The sequence below is a fragment of the Cylas formicarius genome, unplaced genomic scaffold (assembly GCF_029955315.1).
Source record: "Cylas formicarius isolate icCylForm1 unplaced genomic scaffold, icCylForm1.1 PGA_scaffold_1__22_contigs__length_36826433, whole genome shotgun sequence".
Lineage (NCBI taxonomy): Eukaryota > Metazoa > Arthropoda > Insecta > Coleoptera > Brentidae > Cylas > Cylas formicarius.
The window spans coordinates 16,866,764-16,885,313 of record NW_026844264.1 but is presented as its reverse complement, the minus strand read 5'-3'; the positions used below and the strand labels follow the sequence as shown (position 1 = coordinate 16,885,313).

Genomic DNA, 18,550 nt, shown 5'->3' with positions numbered 1-18,550 from the left:
GTACTCAATTCAACCCTCCCAAACTTTTTTGCGCGGAGCCTCTGTTTTCTCTCTTAGATTCTCTGAAAACTTTTGAATAATTTTCGTAAACTGTGAATTTTGTACTAGAGGTACCAAAAATAGAAAAAAATCTTTAAAGTTCGGCACATTTTAAATAAAATAAGATACGTATTTTATTCCTAAACAATCCCATTAAGAATATTCAACTTAATTTTTTAGGCTGACGTTCAAAATAACGGCTAATTACTTTTAATATTTTCTTTTTTTTTTCTATTTTTCGTCTTCTTATCCTTGTCTCATTTATTTTGCGTCTAATAACAATAAGCATTAAAATAACCACTATCCAATAAAAGATAAACAAAGAAAAGCTCTTGTCATTAACGAATTTCTCTTGCTGCATCCTTATCTTGAAAACACCGTACAAGTGCTGAAACAACTGGAACACAAAACTGAAGCATGGTTAGAAATAACACGGTTATTCAATAGATCATTTCATTTATTGTCTTGCCCAGAGGGCTGGATAATGGGTACATCAGTCAAGAGTGAACATATCAAGACGGACATTCAGTGGACGCTGTTGACACCTCCAGTGATATGCACAGTTGCCTTTTTTGTGTTTTTAAACAAAAAAAACACAGTTCAGCAGTAATCAGTATGGAAATACTACGCGCACTATTATTAAAATGTAGATAACTATCAAATTATCCTGCAAATTTTTAACCCTCCTTTTAAACTTTCTACTGAACTGTATTTCGCGATACCGTTAATTAAATAGCAATCAAATGATGAAATGTTTCTTTAAAAATCCTCCTCGAATGTTTTAAGCAGTTTTAAAGCCCCTATTGCTAACAATATGCTAAACAAAAGTATATTCTAATGTTTCAACTAATATCCTACACGAACTTGCCGTCTCGTTTGTATGTAAAATTCGACATTAAGCAAAAAAAGTGAAATGACCATGAAATGATTTGAATATTATTGAATAAACCTTTCCAATGAAAATATGAAGGACCTCGCAGATTTTGATGCGAAACTGTAATAATGTTTGTAATTTATGTTGTAATACTCATTTAAAAGATGTTTTTCAAAGCCCGAGAGAGCTGCAAACTTTAAAACCATTCTATCTATATGCTAACCACCATGTCCATATTCCAAGAGCTGATTGCTTAATAACTGGTATCCTAAATTGTTGTGTTGTAATATTATTTTGAGAAAATCAGTTGTTAATGTAAGTGTATTATATAGAATGTGTCATTCTGTATACTATATAACCATAAAGACTTTAAAAACAGATTAATGGATTCCAATCGGAAGCTAACAATCAATGTCGCAAATATCACCTTTGAATTTTTGGCGCACCCTAGAGCTGAACCGAGTGATGTTGAAAAGTTTGTTCTCTGGTCAAAAAGGTTCTTTACAATATCACAAATTAAAAAAAATTGCGAAAATTCAACTAGTTGTTAGTTTTCTTTACGGGGTTCTATATGCCCGGATATTCAAGGACCCATTACCCAGTTACCCCTTTGTACGGAAATTAACTCCAGAGAGTGACGGCAAGTTCACTTTTATCAAATAATCATACAAAAGTTCATTACTAATATTATGAGGCAACAATAAAAAAATCTACACACTTAAGGTAAAAACAACTATAGATACAAAAATGTATTATAATTTACAAGAATTTGGTAGTATTTATCATATTTAATATACCAGGATCCATTTTTTAGTTCGATAAAAAAAATGCAGCGCACTTTTACATCGATGTTCTGTACAATGTTCTAGTTTATCGATTGTTTTTTAGTTTTGGCTTCGTTGTTTCTGTTTTGTCTATCGTGAATATAAAACGCGTATTTATAAACTTGATACGTAATTTATTGTTTTTTTGCAACGAATAAAACATTTCCAACACTATAATGAATTTCATAGCAAAAGCAAAGCAAATATATTTTTTAAGCACGATGTCACACAATCTTAAATTGTCTAATAGTTGCCACTTCTTGAAACCACAATAAGAAATCATAATAAGTCCGTGGCCTGACACCTTTTTTAGAAATTGTCAGAACTATTTACATATTATCTTCCTAAAATACTAAAAAATCATCTACAATCCCTTTTTTTCGATTTCACTCACATCGGGTGACCGCGGGACTCATGTTTTAAATATCATAACGTAACGTATATTTTATTACATTTTTGCACCCACAGCTTTTTTGTGATTATTTTGGATTAATAGTTTTTTATCCCATTTATCTAGTACAGTTTTTGCCCAGAATATGATAATATTAGAATTAGAACCTTAGCTTAGTTTCCATTTGAACCATTAAAATTCATTCCAAAGTAAACTTAATGATTCTCATGTAATACTGGAAAATGATCAAAACTCTATTATTTAAAATTAGAATAGTAGTATACCTAGTACATTTAAGAAGTATATTAGAACAAATTTAATTAGAACAAAAAATGTTCAGATTTTCGCAGTTTTTAATGCTTTATGGCAGCTGTTTCGGCAACACCATGCCTTTGTCAAATACAAAATATGACTCTATTCCGACATTTGTATATAAAAACAGGTAGTAATAGATTTAGTTATAAGTTTAAATTTAACAACGGAGACGCATTTCAATCCAATTGGTCATTAAGTAATAAATTCGAATATCTCATTTTGTTAATCTCCATAGCTTCCAACAAATTTAGTTTTTTGCTTTTTGAATGATGTAAAATAGCAAAATTATAGTCAAAGTTTAAATGAATGGCATAGTGTTGCCGAAACCGCTGCCATAAATCAATAAAAACTTTGAAAATCTGAACATTTTTTGTTCTAATTTAATTTGTGTTGGATGGATGAATTTTCATCAAGTAAAAGCCACATCAGTCCGATATTAACTTGTCATATTTCTATTAATAAACCATTAAACGCCATGTTGTCTACCAATAATTGCTCAATTTCCACGTGTGTGAAATAGATTTAAAAGTTTTAAAACTTCATTTATGATTTTTTAATTTATTTTTTAAAATGAATTAAAATGGCGCATATTAATTACTCAAACGAGAGTTTGATGATTTTAAACTAATAAAAGTTTATGAAGTTAATGTGATTTTTAATAATTATAGCGATTATTTCTAGCATCAGCCCAGTTAGGCATACCACTATTTCACGTCTTTTTTAAGGAAATTTAATTGTCTTATAAACTTTTCAAAACACACATTTTAAACGTCCACATAGAATAAATTGACTTTTTGTGGCTTTCCCCAATTCTACCTTTTGTGGGTTTAAATGGTAGCAATTATATTTTGTAAAAAAAAAGAAAAACAATTTCAAAAAGGGCACTAGATTAAATATAAGTATTAAGGAAAAACATTTTGGTTTTCTATAAACGTCGACCATCAATCACCCGGTATAGCGGAGATAAGTTCAGGCACGATAGAGAAAACAGATAGAATTAAACGAAAATCCGAAACGACGTCGAAGTCTGTATTTTAGTATCATTAGCGGGGTATTTTAAACAGCCAACATAACATCATATTTATCACATGCAATTTAATAAGTAAATTATATAACATATTTTTTCATACAATAAAAGTTCGTAATACCGATCTACGTATGTATTTATAATTTACAATTTTTTAACGACTTCATCGTTTATTAAGTAAAAAAGCATTTTATCAATTCCAATAAAGCATTTTTCACACAGAGCGGGCTTTGCGGGCCCAATTGTTTATATCACTCGCTAAATATGAGACGCCCTGTATAATAAAAATTTTAATACTTGGATATGATATTGGTGACACTATATTTGTATGTGTGCGTGGTATCTACACTTACGGATTTTCCCTTAATTTTCATTTACACTATTTACTAAATTGTCTACTTCTCTGACTATTTTAAGTTCTTTTTTCATCACTTTATGCTGTGTTTTAACAATGTTATATATTCTGATATAATTTAATTTTTTTAACAAAGTTCGTGTTTACGTTGCTCTAAATATTTCTTGAGCACTCCTTCGATAAACACTTGTGTTTTGCCCAGTTTTGTAATCACTTTGGGATATAGTCCTAGGTATATTTTGTTTTCGGAAAACCCACTAGACAATATTTAGAGCACTCCGGTTAGAAAATTGTCCTTAGTTTTAATAGTCTATTCGTTACACTAGTTTTAAAAATTAAGCAGTACCCTTTTTGTATAAGCTGGTGGGTGAAATACCCTTTCACTGAAAACAAAAATAAGTATTTAGTAGAAGCATACAATCAAAGCCCTTTGCTGTAAAGAAAAACATCTTCTGTTCTGCTTAATAACAAATAAAAATCATTTGTTTTTTTTTTTGTTCTAAATTAAATTGTCTGTTTTTACGACAGATATTTTTCTTTTTTAAGCAAAGATATAACTCAGGCTGGAGAAAATTATATATCGAGACAAACATGTACATGCTAATATATTAGTAGTTACCTACAAAGGTGCGGTAAATAAAAATTTTCTGAGAATTGAGTGGTATGAACAACTTTTTTTTCATTTTTATTCTACACGAATTTGCAGGCAACTAAAAGAATTTTTTCACTTCATTCGTTGCTCCTCGTTGAAGTCTTACTACTTCGGACCAACTAAACATCAAGCTAATTGTTACTCGATAGAAACACTGGTTTTTTACTTACGTGTCTAACGAAAATTGTTATATAAGTTGCCTTACTTTCCCTAAATCTGTTGTCTGCGTCAGTTCAGAAAACACCTCCCATTTTTATAGCCTCAGATGTTTTTCTTGACGGTACAGGGGATATTAAATAATTAATTTAATTCAATGATAAAGTGCAATTTACTTACTTTTTGCGCAATGAAATATGAATATTAGTAAATATTATTCGACTCTCACTTGACTCCGATACGAGAACTTTTAGCAGAAGAAGATGCGATTTTTAAAGGTATGCAAAAGTAATTATTTTTACTGACAACAGAATTTTATGAACAATGCTTTAATTATTGTATCTTGAAATAGCCGAGATTAAGGGCAGTTCCCAAAAAAGGTTTTCATAATTTTTTATATTTTAATTCAGTTTGATCTACATATTTTTAAATCATAGACATAATGAAAAAATAATCCAGGGGAAAACTTGCATAAAGAAAATTAAAACTACGTGTTTTGGACATTGTTCTTGTGGTTTCCTGAGTATGCTGGAATAAACATAAAGAAAGTAAGTAAGTAAAGTATAATTAAAGTTTATCAAACCGAACCACGAAATACGAGAAACAAAAACGGATTCCGCTTCTGAACAGCCGCAACAGCGGTGCGGGGAAAGAAGTTGGTAGTCGAGAGCGTGGGCTTGAGTGAGACAACTTATATGTATTCTTTAAATTTTGATCTGATCTGCGTCGGCTTTTAGAGCCGAGGAAATCCAGATGGTGAAAACCAATACGACATTATTTACTTTCTATTATCATTATTATTATTATTATTATTATTATTATAATTATTATTATTATTGTTAATTATACGAAATCTTATATCCACCAAAGTTTCCATTGTCTTTATACCAAATAACATTATCGATTGGCATACAATTCAAATAACTTCTTTACATATTTAAATATATAAAAATATTTTTCATGCAAATCCTTTTCTGTTTTAATTGATGCGGTGACGTAGTTTTCACCCGACAATAAAAAAAAACATTCGAACCAAAAACTTAATTTCTTTGCATCAATTTTTTACCAGGTCTTTTCTATTGGGTCTAGGCTATTGTGCGAACTATCCTAATTGCATGCTCAAGCAATGATTTCGAATAAAATGTTATTTAACGGAAATAACACTGATAAATCGACTGAGAAGCACACAACAATAAAGATAAAAGTGTGAATATCCGTACCTATGCGCAGGAGAAGTATCTTCGGTGGTTTAACACGCAGCTACGAGGTCGGTGATATGCAGTAAAGTGAAGTAATGAAATCGCAGATGTATATGCGAAAAGTTATATTTTGGATCCAAGAGGTTAGGCGTAGTATGTGGTTTTAATAATAGAGGAGATTGTATTAATTTATTTGCAACTTCCACCATATGGTCAAGATCCAACGACCGAAAGAAAAACAAATTAAATTTCTATAGTTAGAATTTATTTAACTTCAGTTAGATGTTTCAGGTTTTCATAATTATCTTTGGCAATCTATCTGATATAACTTGCAGAACTAAAACTTGATTAGAACCACATTTATAACTCAACCTAACTGCGACTTTTGGCATATTCACTGCTCGAACCAAATAGCACGACAATGGGAAAGATACGGTGTTGCGAATTTATAGTTTGAGGGAATCTAAACTAGCCACCGAGCTTCGGCGCGATAAACCAAGAGAAGGAGGTCCACTAACCAGGGATGTGGTTCCAAACAATTTGTACCATCCAATCACTATGTTGCTGAGGTTCAAATCATCGAGCATGATCTGCGCAACGCCCATAAACACTTTTTTGCCTTCGATTCTACCGTAATCACCCCACACGGTCACCTAAAAATAAAATTGAAAATAATGAATAAAGGCATTAATTTTGAACCATTGGAGATATCAAAATAATGTTTGAAATATTTGGAATGTACCAAAACTTTTACTACAATAACATTTTCTTTTACGCTGCAATGCTAAATTTCAAACAAAAAATATTCAAAATATGACTTATTTGCATATCTTTTAGTTGCCTTCTAAAACATATATTTTTTGCTATGATTTATATTTATCTAAACTTACGTGCATAGAAATCGGCCCATCGTGAACTTTTGACTTCAATTTTTTTTTTTTTTAGAAACTACGGACGAAATAAAAAAATATATGCTTTAATACGAGCTTAAATTAATAAAAACTTATTTCTGTTTTTTAGGTTTAGCATTGTAAAATAACTGCACGAGTCAAATTAACTTTTTTTATTACTAAAAACAAATAGGGTTACTGACAATTAGCAACTCAACCCCCCTCAATGACTCCCTCTTGCCCTAATAACATCTCTGACTCGATTAGCCATAGATGTAATCAAGTTCGCTATTGTTTCTTGTGAAATATTAAGCCATTGTTCCTCTACTCCAACAATAAGCTCTGGAATCGAAGTTGGGGTATGAAGTACGAATTCTCCGTTTCAGTTCATCCCATAAACATTCGATCGGATTGAGGTCGAAACTGCATGCTGGCCACTCCATAACTCTTAATCTTCCAAGATCCTTGTGATGTGAGGCCTAGCCTTGTCATGCATAAAAATGAATTCTTCTCCAATAATCCAGTAACCTGATAAAAAATCCTCGATGCACCTAGCACCTGTTAAACCTCATGCCCCTTAACCACGGCCGCCCTTACGGATTAAAACAGGATCGGATCGTGCGTCCATATAAATTGCACCCCATGTCGTGAAGGAGCCACATCCATAAGGGCTCCGCTTTTCATTGCAGAATTCTGTAAATCCTGGTCTTCGGTACACTTTTTTTCGTCGGTCACTACCAAAAGTCTATGTCTCTAGTCTCATCTAAGAACAGAACAGACCACCATTGGTCCAATGTTCAATTCAGATGATCCCGTGCGAAGCGTAGGCGTGCTTGTCGATGAGCTGGAATACGTTTTGGACCAATTGCAGTTGTTTTTGGGCTCAGGTTCGGGTTCTTTGAGTCTTCTTCTCAGTATCCACTGACTAATAGCCACTTGTCGAACTTCTGTTCTTCTGTTCTATTGTTGCACTTGAACCGCATTATTTATTATTGTTGATACAACAAAGCGATCATCACGAGCCGTTGTAATTTGCCTTCTGCCTGTTCCAGGGCGCCTAGCAAAGGATCCAGTACTCCTCATACCGTTGGGATACTCTTCAAATTGTTGCGCGTGTCATATCCAGTTGTCGAGCAACAGCTCGCTGATGCAGTCCGCTTTCGATTAAAACGATAACTTGAGCGGCTTTTTGCTGTGTAGTATGCATCAAGCTAACACAATTAAACGCTATCCACATGGTTAAAAATGAATAATGTGAAAATTCCAGTTGCGAAGGCGACTAATGTAAATCTATAACAAGTTTGTTACTCAGCACATAAAAGATCTACACTCTTTATACTGAAGCATATTATTGTCTTCCAAACAGCATGTTTATTTTTTGGGTCAGATGAATAGATTCTAGAAAAAAAAGCCAGTGGGCCGATTTCTATGCATGCAAGGTTATTATGAAAAATATTGTAGGTGTTTAACTTCGACGCCTATGCCACTAAAAAATTACATCAATAGACGTCCTAAACTAAACTTTAACTAAACTTTAACCTCGTCAAAGTTACCTAAAAAGGTAGTACACATGTTATAATAAACAACTATTTATTGTTAATGTTAAGCTAACTTATCCTACTACAAAATAAAATAACACTAGTTTATGAGTAAGTACTAACCTGAAGAATGCAATTTTGATAATTCTCCCTAAATGCTAATTGTTGTTGGTACAATGGATCCAGAGTTCGGCGAGCTGTCGATGTTTTCGCTTTCGCTATACATTTTTTTCCGTTTACCAGATATACTTTTACGTAAGGCGCTGTAAAATAGAAAATAAAGGTAGAACAGTTCATTACGTTAATATCGTGCTGAATCGTAAATCTTCAGGATACATTAGAAAAGGCAAATATGTAAATTTGTTGAAATTGTTAAATAAAGTCCGCAATCGCCAACGACCCATAACTATTAATGTTTTTATGAGGTAGCATGCTATAAAAATGATTTATTAAAAAATCGTAATCATAGAAAGTAATATTGAATGAATAAATGAAAAATAAGATCGAAAAGTCGTGAATTCAGCCACTCAGAAATGATCCATGTACTTATGAGGCCAGAAAATATATCAACTACTTTGTGAGAAATAAACAGAAATTACTCTGAAGAAAAAACCTTAAATTATAGCCAAACAATACAGTAGCAACATCTTTTATACTTTTGGTTTTCAAGGAATCACTTATTTTGCATATTTTTTGTGGAAAGCAAATATTTTGCAGGTAGATAACAACTATTCTAGAAAACAGTTGAAAGTCCTTTTTTCTAATACCTAACTATTTAGTTAGAATCTCGAAATAAAAAGCAAATTACTATGAAAATTTATTTTTGCGTCTAGCGCCTAATTCTACAACTTTTCTACACAGTATATCCATCGCGTTAATAACAAAATAAGAAAATCTCTCTAAAAATTGCGGACAATATAAGACTATTAAAAATATTTAGTCGATAGAACGGCATTGTAAACAGTCCCATTTTAGGAATGACAGTATGTCTTGTTTTCAATAAACGTTGAAGCATCAATATTTTGTAAACATCATTTTATCTATTTTTTTTTTACAATCTCCAGTTCTTCGTTGACCGAAATATACTTACCGGGTAGAACTTTAGATCCCGGCCGTGCTTGAAGACCTCTAGCCCTAATTACTTCGACCTCCAGGAAACCTTTTTGGTAACACAGAGACAGCTGGATATCTCCAAGAGCTGGCGCACCAAGTACTTGGCGTCCAACTAATTGACCGGGTCCTAATCCGTCTATAAAGTCAGCTAATTGACCTCCTTCGCCTGTTAGTCTCAGTGATGGCGACCACCTGGTTTTGAAATTAGTATTAAAAGAAAAATTTCCAGAGTCTTTTACAAAATTTCAACCCAACTTTCGGAAATATTTGTATATTACACGATGAGAGTAGGAGCTACCTAGTATAAATCAGTATGTTATTGAGAGTAATGAGCATTTAAGAGCAGACACAGACATGTACATAGAGAGAGATAGACAGAAAGAGAGGAAAACCGGGCCAATAGCTAATAAATCTACCGATTGTGATATTTTGATAGTGTGAAACGGGTGTCGACCGTGCTTCTAGACGGTGCTATAAAACTCATGCAATAATAACGAATTACGTCCAATTGTAGTTTACGTCGTCGTTTATTTACTGCTGCTGATCTTGTTCGTTTAATTTTTCCGTATTATCCAGGCCAACAAAAGTCATGCGTAAACAAATCAAATACATACCATGGTGGCAGAATTGACAAAACCATTTTTAAAAAACTTCGCAAGGCTGTGTGTATAAAGTTATAAATTCCAACGACATATATTCATGCTGCGGATTATATTTGATACGGGGATGTTTTGATTTACGATCCATTAACACTCTATAAAATTAATTCTTAGCATCCTTGCATCAAACCATCACGCGCACATCTAGTATACAAACCAGAAAATAAAAATATATTAAAATAAATGCAAAAACTGCAGCCAGATCACACACGTGGTCAACAGTGAATTCATTTTTGTGTTTGTTACTTACGAAGATCCCTCTGAACTTGAGATGGAGTTCAGGCTAGAAGCCCGTTGACTGGATTCCGAAGACCTAGATGGTACGCTAGGTACGACCTCTTGGGAGCGTTGGATGCTGCTACTAGTGGATACACGTTTTCTATTGTATCCGCTGTCTGCCACCACAAAATTATTGTGCTTAAATCTCCCAGTAGTGCACCACATATATTTTCCACATTTATAGCTTCAGACAGTTTAATATGAAATTAAATAGGCGACGAATATTCTTTACAAAATGATTTTGTTACGATTAAGTTAAAAACTTTGAAGGTGTTCCGTAGAAAGGGCAAACTTCAGTTGAGATCTAATAGTTGGACCTCTTCACAAATAAAAATGGAATCGTGAAAATATCAATACGAAACTAGTGCGGGCGGGAGCTTATGCAGCTGAGCTGAAATGACAATCAAACTAGCTTAAACCACACCCGAAACTACAACTTATACAATTAGCACTTTTTTATTGATTTTGGGATGATATTCGGATTTAATCTAAAGCGCAGATCAAGTAAATCATCTTTTGCTAATAATTACAAAATGCAGGGACTTTTTTTGCAACTTTCAGGCAATATGATACGTAACGGTACCATGAAGTCAATGACATTTTATCCAAAGGAAACTCGCTTATTTTAAACGTCAATGTCATTTTTCATTTATAAGGTATCACATTTTAACAGTTTATAATTAGAAGACGAGAAAAAATATTAAGATGCACATCGGTTTCCTTAGATTTGCAGATACTATCTCTGACACGCAATCAAAAGCCCGATTTAAAACGTGTAATTGTTATAACTTTTCAAAAAGAAAAAGATCCAGAAGACAAATAGAAACAACTATTCTATACATTAAGTTTATCACCTACACAAGAAAAAATACGCATTTACTGCTCTTGCTCTCTCTCTCTCTTGCCACCGTATGATTTCAAATTTTTTGAATAGCTTGTTTCCTTTATGCTTTAAATTTTTTAACACCTTAACGCTTGAGATTTTCTAGTCATATCTAGGTACCTATTGTTTACTTTGTTTACTCTTTGTATACAGCAAAACTAAGAAATGACACAAGTATTATGTTATTGTTTATTAACTGTGAAATTATGCAATTCGTAAATAACATTTTTAGTTACTCGTTTACTAAACCCTCACTCTACTGCTACTACTATAAATTTATTTAACAAGAATGGGGATCGCAAGTTATAGAGGCCAAAATTTATTTATTTTTTAATATTCGCATTGACCAGTACGACGTATCAAACTATGAACGATGCGTCCAAATTGCGATTTGATTGAAGAATTTAATCAGGTGCTTTTCACGTCTCATAATTATTTTATGAGTTATGTGGATTTTAATTTTTAAATTTCTCTAAATACTAAATAGACTCTTATTATTTAAAATCATTGGAGAATTACTTCACTTATTCCTTTTCAACTATAGAGCACATTCGAAACCGAAATAAAGTGTAAAGCGACAACTGTATCACTAGTTGATGTTTTGTTCAAGATAGATCCACCCACGAACTCCTTTCTGTGTGTGTAATATTCTGCGTATGCATCGAATGGAAGCATCTTTAGATCCTTGTTTTGATTTAGGTTCGTCGCAAGTTACTAGGCTTTTAATCAATGATGTATCAAGTCTGCTTTGGAAATAATATCATTTCATCATATAAACATGGCAGGGGCGTTATCAATGTATTATGATATCGACATTTCACAGCCAAGTTAGTGGCCCAAGTAAATATTTGCTTAAAAATTATATTCGAGACTAAATTGTATCTTTGCCGACGAAGGCAATGAAAGGTAATGACTAGATTTATCATTATTATTCAACCTTTACTTTAATACTTAAATAATTTAATTTCTGGTTTACCGTATAAAATTTTTTTTAGAGATAAGTCCCTACATTTTTAGTCAACTAATGATTTGATGGCAATGTGAAAGAGGACATTTTTTAAAAATGTTAAAAGGTAATAGTCGAATGAATGACGCACGGCTTAAAATTATGATTTACTAAATACAAATTAATTTTTTTCGTTTATTTTTCAAAGCTAAGTGACATTTCTCTTAATGTTTGTCAAATTTGTACTTATATTAAAGAATGAAACTAAAGTAATCTTATCCAATAAAGTAAGCTCAAATATTAACGATATTTCATTACATACCTTAGTCGGTCTAATGGCGATAAATTAAAAATTTGCGTTAGAGTAAAGAATTTCAAATAGGTAATCTTGTAGGTTAATATGTATAATAAACTCAAACTTCCGATACATCTTATATTACCAATACATTACAATAAGGGCCACTAATGAAGGCATTTCTAAATAATATTTTTGTACAGACCAAATTTTTCAGGTGAAAATTACGTATATAAATTTTTATCACACTTGTTAATTTCATATTAAACTAATTAAGTAACCAGCAATACTCGGACAGCTAGACTATTATAGTTCGTTGTATATAAAACAACCTAAGCGTTCCTATGCTCATTACGTCGGGCCCAGAATTTTACTGTTTCCTAAACAAGCATGCCGTTCATAAAAAGCACTACACTATGAACTAACACACGGTTCGCTCCGTGTGATGTAAATCCATACCAATTTGATAACTATAAATATTGTCGTGTTCGTTTGAAACGTTATAAGAATCTCAAAACTGGTTTAAATATATAAAGCGATAGCTTTGCTAAATCTACAGTAACGCTAGGTAGAAGGACAAGCAAAGAAAATGTCCTAAAGGCTAATCTACTTAAATGCAACTACGATTTGTCAAAGTTTTATTATCCTAGTTAAAAGTCGACTCTTCTGATATTCTTGTACAAAGGATTACTCACATTGATCGGATGGTGTAAACTAATATCATTCTTTGGAATTTAAGACATATTTTGGATATCAAAAATAGAGTAGTTGTCTAGAACTTTCATCTCTCTATGTACCTATCAACGTGTTTGCTCCTGGGATGGGATTTAGGATGACTGGTGAACGGTGGTAACACAAGGAAAACAATGAACCTGTTCAAATTTTAATAAGCCCTCTCCTAATCTATTTCGTGAATCACAATGTTTATTACACCTTCACGAACATTTTTTCTCTTGTTCCATGTTTTTATTTCATTAATATTGAGGCAAATAATAAAAACTACTTAGAATCACGAGTGCAGATTTAAATAATGTCAATTAAAATAGGATCAGTAATCTTTAACGAAAACTTGTAGTAGGTAGCAGCTTCCAAATTTTGAGAATTGATAGTAATTGTGATGTAATTTTACCTAAAGAAACAACTATCTTTCTCATTAACGCTAAAATTATAATGAATATAACAATAAAGTAAGCAAACATTAAGAATTTTTTACTTGTTTGTAAAATAATAAGTATTCTCAAAATATTTTGAACCAATTTTAATTATGAAAAATTTTGTGAATTAAAAATCTGAGTTAGTCAACACAATATGTGGCAGAAAAAATTGGTTGATTCTAGTAGACAAAAATGGAATGTTTCCTATGATAGATCTCAAGATCTATATGTATAGAAATTTTGGATATGAGCTAGCTACTTGCCAGGGAAAACTGAATAGGTCCATTAGTATTTATTATCGAAGGACTATAATCATGAAACCCCAAAAGGAGATAAAAAAATTGGCCAAAAATGCACCTGTCGCCATCGGCGGAGCCTTCTCCGTCACTAGACGCTGAAGAACCTTGTTTGGACAGACGGACATCACCTGGTAGTACCTCCTCCGATCTATGTACAGTAAACGACGTTTTACCTCTTCTTCCGAAACCCATTCGCCTTTTGCGACCTGTACATTTATAGTCTATATATTTTTTCTCCGTGCAATTAAACGGCAAGGTAATTTTTTAATCTCCATTTAATACACAAGGTGATTCAAAAGGAAAGGGAAATCCAGAAACTTCCTAATTATATATACAGTACAAATGTTACAAATGTACAATGTGTGATCTTTTTTTTAAATAAAAACTGAAAAATTGCTATAATTAGAATAATTTTCTCAGTACCAACCTCATTTTCATTTACTTTATAGAGTTAGGTATAATCAGTTACATAAATATGTGTAGTATTTTTTGGCGATATGTGAAGTATTTTTATACAAAATTACTTTTCAGTAAATGTTGAAAATTAGCGCCACTTTAACATTTTTGCCGCCGCGTGATTTTTTTTTCGTAGCTCTTAACAGAGTTCTTTATAAACTATCAATTTTATTACCGACTATATTGCAATGTCCAAAAGTTATCTACGCCATGTAAAAATTTGATCGCAAATGTCTCTAAAGCGGTTATGAAATGATATTGAGCAAGAATACATTTTCTAACACAAAAAATATGTTCTTTAAATTTTATTATTTAACTTACTTTTACCTATATAAGTTACCTAAATAAGCGACATATTTCGATTTCTTGCTTAAAAAACCCGCATCGGGTACTATAAGTAGTCCTTGGATTTCCCCTTTTTTTGGGCATAAAATCTGGAATATTAAAGTGAAATTTTACCCCAGGCTTTGTTATTACAATTGTTTCATCGAAAAATGCTTCAAGAAGAATGGCGAAAGAGGAATTTCAATAAACTTTGTTCCACTAGAGATATCTGGTTCAATTTTGCTTTTCTCAGAAATTGTCACCACATAAATGCAAAATTTAGCTATCTCAAAATGTTTTTCGCGATTCACTACGTTGCCTTTCTTTTCAATCTCCTGTATAATAATAATAAAAATAATAATAATAAAAATAATAATAATAATATGTTCAGTTGACCTTCCTCGATAGCTTGGAGTTCACATCGCCAATAAAGATTGAGTAAGATCTGGAGACCTAACTGATCATCTTATAGGTCAATCTTTCCCTATCCATCTAACGAAATCCTACAAAAGTTAAATACAAAAGTTAATTGGGGTATTACAAACCCTCAATTTATTTTAATGTTGTATATACAGGTGTTTCATTTATCGTGGGCGAGTATCAACTTTCTGATTTTAAACGGAACACCTGGTATATTGCTTTATTCTTCATACAAAATTCTAGAAATATTTTGTCTACAATGATCTACACCTAAGTCTAGCCATTTTTGATATTTTTAATTTTGTTTGCCAAAAATGACGTTTTCAAGGCTTAAAATATCTGCCAATTTCTTCATGTTGAAGCGTTTATCGTTTCAGTTGAGTAAGTTTCGTTGTAGCCAAAGGTTTCGAATAACGTATTTCATAAGAAATTTCGATACATGTTAATACAGGATACACGAAAATTAAGATTAAAAATGAAATTTAGAAAAATGCCAAAATACTGTTTTTTTTAGTTTAATTTAACTAATCTTGTCATATTTAGCATTAAAAATTAAGGCAATTTTGTATAATGTTTACCATCACTTTAAAATATATGGTACCTTGAAGAATGAAAAAGATAGACGTTGTCTTAGTTTGAATGATGAAGAGCAATTTAATATTTTGTTGAATTTTGCAGAGACCACTGAAAATTCTACCCCAAATGCGTCTTTAGATTTAGATATCAAAAGAAGAGCGTTTCGAACGTTCCTCAAATAAACAACTGGAAGTCCTATAAATTCTGTCCAGTGCAGAAATTAGAGCAACGGGATTACAACATCAGGTTAGTTTTTTGCAACAATCTTAACGAGAGTCACTTTTCAGAAAAGATATTTGCTAATATTATTTGGACAGATGACTAAAATTTTTAATTAGAAAAATACCCACTAGTGGAGCAATAAGAATAATAAAAAAACGTATGGAAGTTACAAGATCAGGTAGAACTTCTGTCAAAGTAAGGTGCGTAATTTGGAGGTTCTGAATAATAGGTCCAGTATTTTTTTTATCAGAATTTAAATTCCCAAGGCTACTTAGAGCTTTTAAATATTATCCCTTTATTGAAAATAAAGTGCTCGAAAGGGAACAACGAAATTTAATTTGACAGCAGGATGGCGCTCCTTATCACAGAAGTCAAGAAATTAGCACCTATTTAATTGCACACAATAGAAAATGGATTGGGGAAAATGGTAGTTATGCTTGGCCTCCCCTAGATTTTTTTCACTGGGTACACTAAAACATTTGGTTTACAAACACAAACCGTCAACGAATATTTAAATGGACTGATTCTGTTAGAAATGCCATTATGTATTTAGAAATCCTTTATACTAATTGTATTGTCTAAAGTGGAGGATATATTGAATAACTGTTACAATAATTATTATACCTTGTACGCTATTAATTTTTTATTGATCGTTCGTTAATAAAATATCCACCAAAGTTATCGCGTATACTTGGTTTTATTTGTATAAATAATGGATCTTCATAAGCGCATAGAGGCAGCGCTGTAGCACTTGTTTTGTTCAAACACCGTCCACATTTCACTAACTCAACCTATATATGGCAACACAATATTATTTGTGTTTAAAAGGAATATTTGCAAAAAGTAAAAATATTAGGCACATTCAACATTATACAAAATTGTCTTAATTTTTAATGCTAAATAAAAAATAAAAAAAAAGTTTTTTGGCAGTTTTTTTAATTTAATTTTTAATCTTACTTTTCGCGTACCTTGTATTAATATATATCGAAATTTCTTATCCGTTATTCGAGTCCTTTGTCTACTTACTCAAGTGAAACGCTTCCGAATGAAGAAACTGGCAGATATTTTACGTCTTGCAAACGTAATTTTTTGCATAAAAAATTAAAAATGTCTAAAACGGTTAGACTTAGGTATAGGACATTATACAAAAAAAATGTTTAGAATTTTGCATAGAATTCAAAAATGAAGTAATGTACTAGGTGTAAAAATTAAAATAAATTAAATAAATTCTCAATTAACTTTTGTATTTAACTTTTGGCTCCATCCTCTACAGTTTCGGAGATATGGGGCTGTCCCAAGATAAACGACCTACACTATACATTTCAATATTTGGAATTTTTAGAGCTATAAAACATAAAATACATAAAATACATAAAATAGTCTACTTAAAAGTACAAGAATCTAATAAAACAAGTTGATGAAAAAAGTTGCTATAAATAGTACGGCGAAAAATATGGAGCTTCGAGAAAAACTTTGACGTCAAAAGGGGAGATAATTTAATTACGGTAATACCATCTAAGAAAAAATGGCAACATATTTCAAATATTTCTCATGAAGAGACTTGAGATATTTAATTAAAATTCGTTTAGTTGAATATACACAGTGTTCGGCAAACAGTTCGCACAACAGGGCAAAAATGTTTGGCGAGGCGGTTAAATGCAGGAGGGTTTTTTTTGCGTAGCTACTACCTATATATTTATTTCATATATATTAATTCAGTTCAATAAATGTATATATAATCATGCTCAGACATATCTGAGCCTCTTTGTTGTAAAGGCAGTTTATATGTTAATTTTTACTCTTGTGTGTGTCTAAGCGCCATAATAAAGTTTTATTAATATTATGAACAGGTTTGCTAAATATAAATCAATTTTGAACATAGTAAATAAGTTGTTTGTTAACTCGTATAGTAGACATACAAACCCACACCCTACAATGCAATAGAAATTTAAACACAATTCTGTGGTAGTCCGTATAACGTTGGAGAATTTTAAATACACAAAGCAAACAATTGTATGGCAAGGACACTAAGGGTAAAATGGGAGAGGACGAGCTTACACGCGTCACACACAAATCGTACTCTAATCTAATCCATTGACTATCAATTTTTAATTCGCTACGTTAATCGTTGAGCAAGAGTCATTAAAAAAAGAAGTTGCAGAGAAAATTGTTACATTTGTTTACACACAAGTATGTTAGGACATATCCTTACCTGTCGCAGAAAGTTGACTGGTTGAATTGCTTTTTTTACTTAAACCCACGAACTGACTTTGCCTTTCTCTTTCCCTGTCGCGTTGGCTCTCTTTCCTGCTCATTTCTTTTTGTGGTACTTCTAAACCGTGAAGTATTGCGGTATCGCTTAAACTACCGTCTAAAAATAAACAAACTATTATCTGATCAATACATGTCGATTCTCGTTCTTCTACTGAATATACTGGACTAAGTAAATCTTTTTTTTTACTAAAGTGGACGGAAAGTGTTAAAAAAGTTTTTTTTTTAGAATTTATTCGATATCTATAGCGGACGTCTCGCAATTAGTGGAAGTTTGACAGAAGATGTATTTTTTTATAGTCTACAAATGGACCGGGTGTTACACGGGAAATATTAGTCGTATGGCCTGCGGAAAAAAATATATTACCAGGAGGTCGTGAAAATTTTCTGAAA

General features: G+C 31.9%; 1 protein-coding gene across 11 annotated transcripts in view; it reads right to left on the bottom strand.

Moving 5' to 3' along the window:
* Positions 1-486: 486 nt before the first annotated feature.
* Positions 487-18,550, bottom strand: part of LOC132696277 (regulating synaptic membrane exocytosis protein 2) — a 76,769-nt gene continuing 58,705 nt past the window's right edge. For 9 of the 11 annotated variants that reach the window (XR_009618010.1, XR_009618012.1, XR_009618014.1 and 6 more), the window contains 6 exons: positions 18,099-18,257; positions 13,947-14,094; positions 9,351-9,565; positions 8,384-8,523; positions 5,854-6,485; positions 487-4,208 (listed from right to left, as the gene is read on the bottom strand). Coding sequence is in view for 1 of the 11 variants with exons in the window: in XM_060661015.1 (XP_060516998.1) it covers positions 4,206-4,208; positions 6,351-6,485; positions 8,384-8,523; positions 9,351-9,565; positions 13,947-14,094; positions 18,099-18,257 (800 nt within the window). In the remaining 10 variants the exon portion in view is untranslated. Of the gene's footprint in view, positions 4,209-5,853; positions 6,486-8,383; positions 8,524-9,350; positions 9,566-10,282; positions 10,428-13,946; positions 14,095-18,098; positions 18,258-18,550 lie in introns of all 11 variants that reach the window. The other 2 variants (XR_009618011.1, XM_060661015.1) reach the window with 2 other exon arrangements.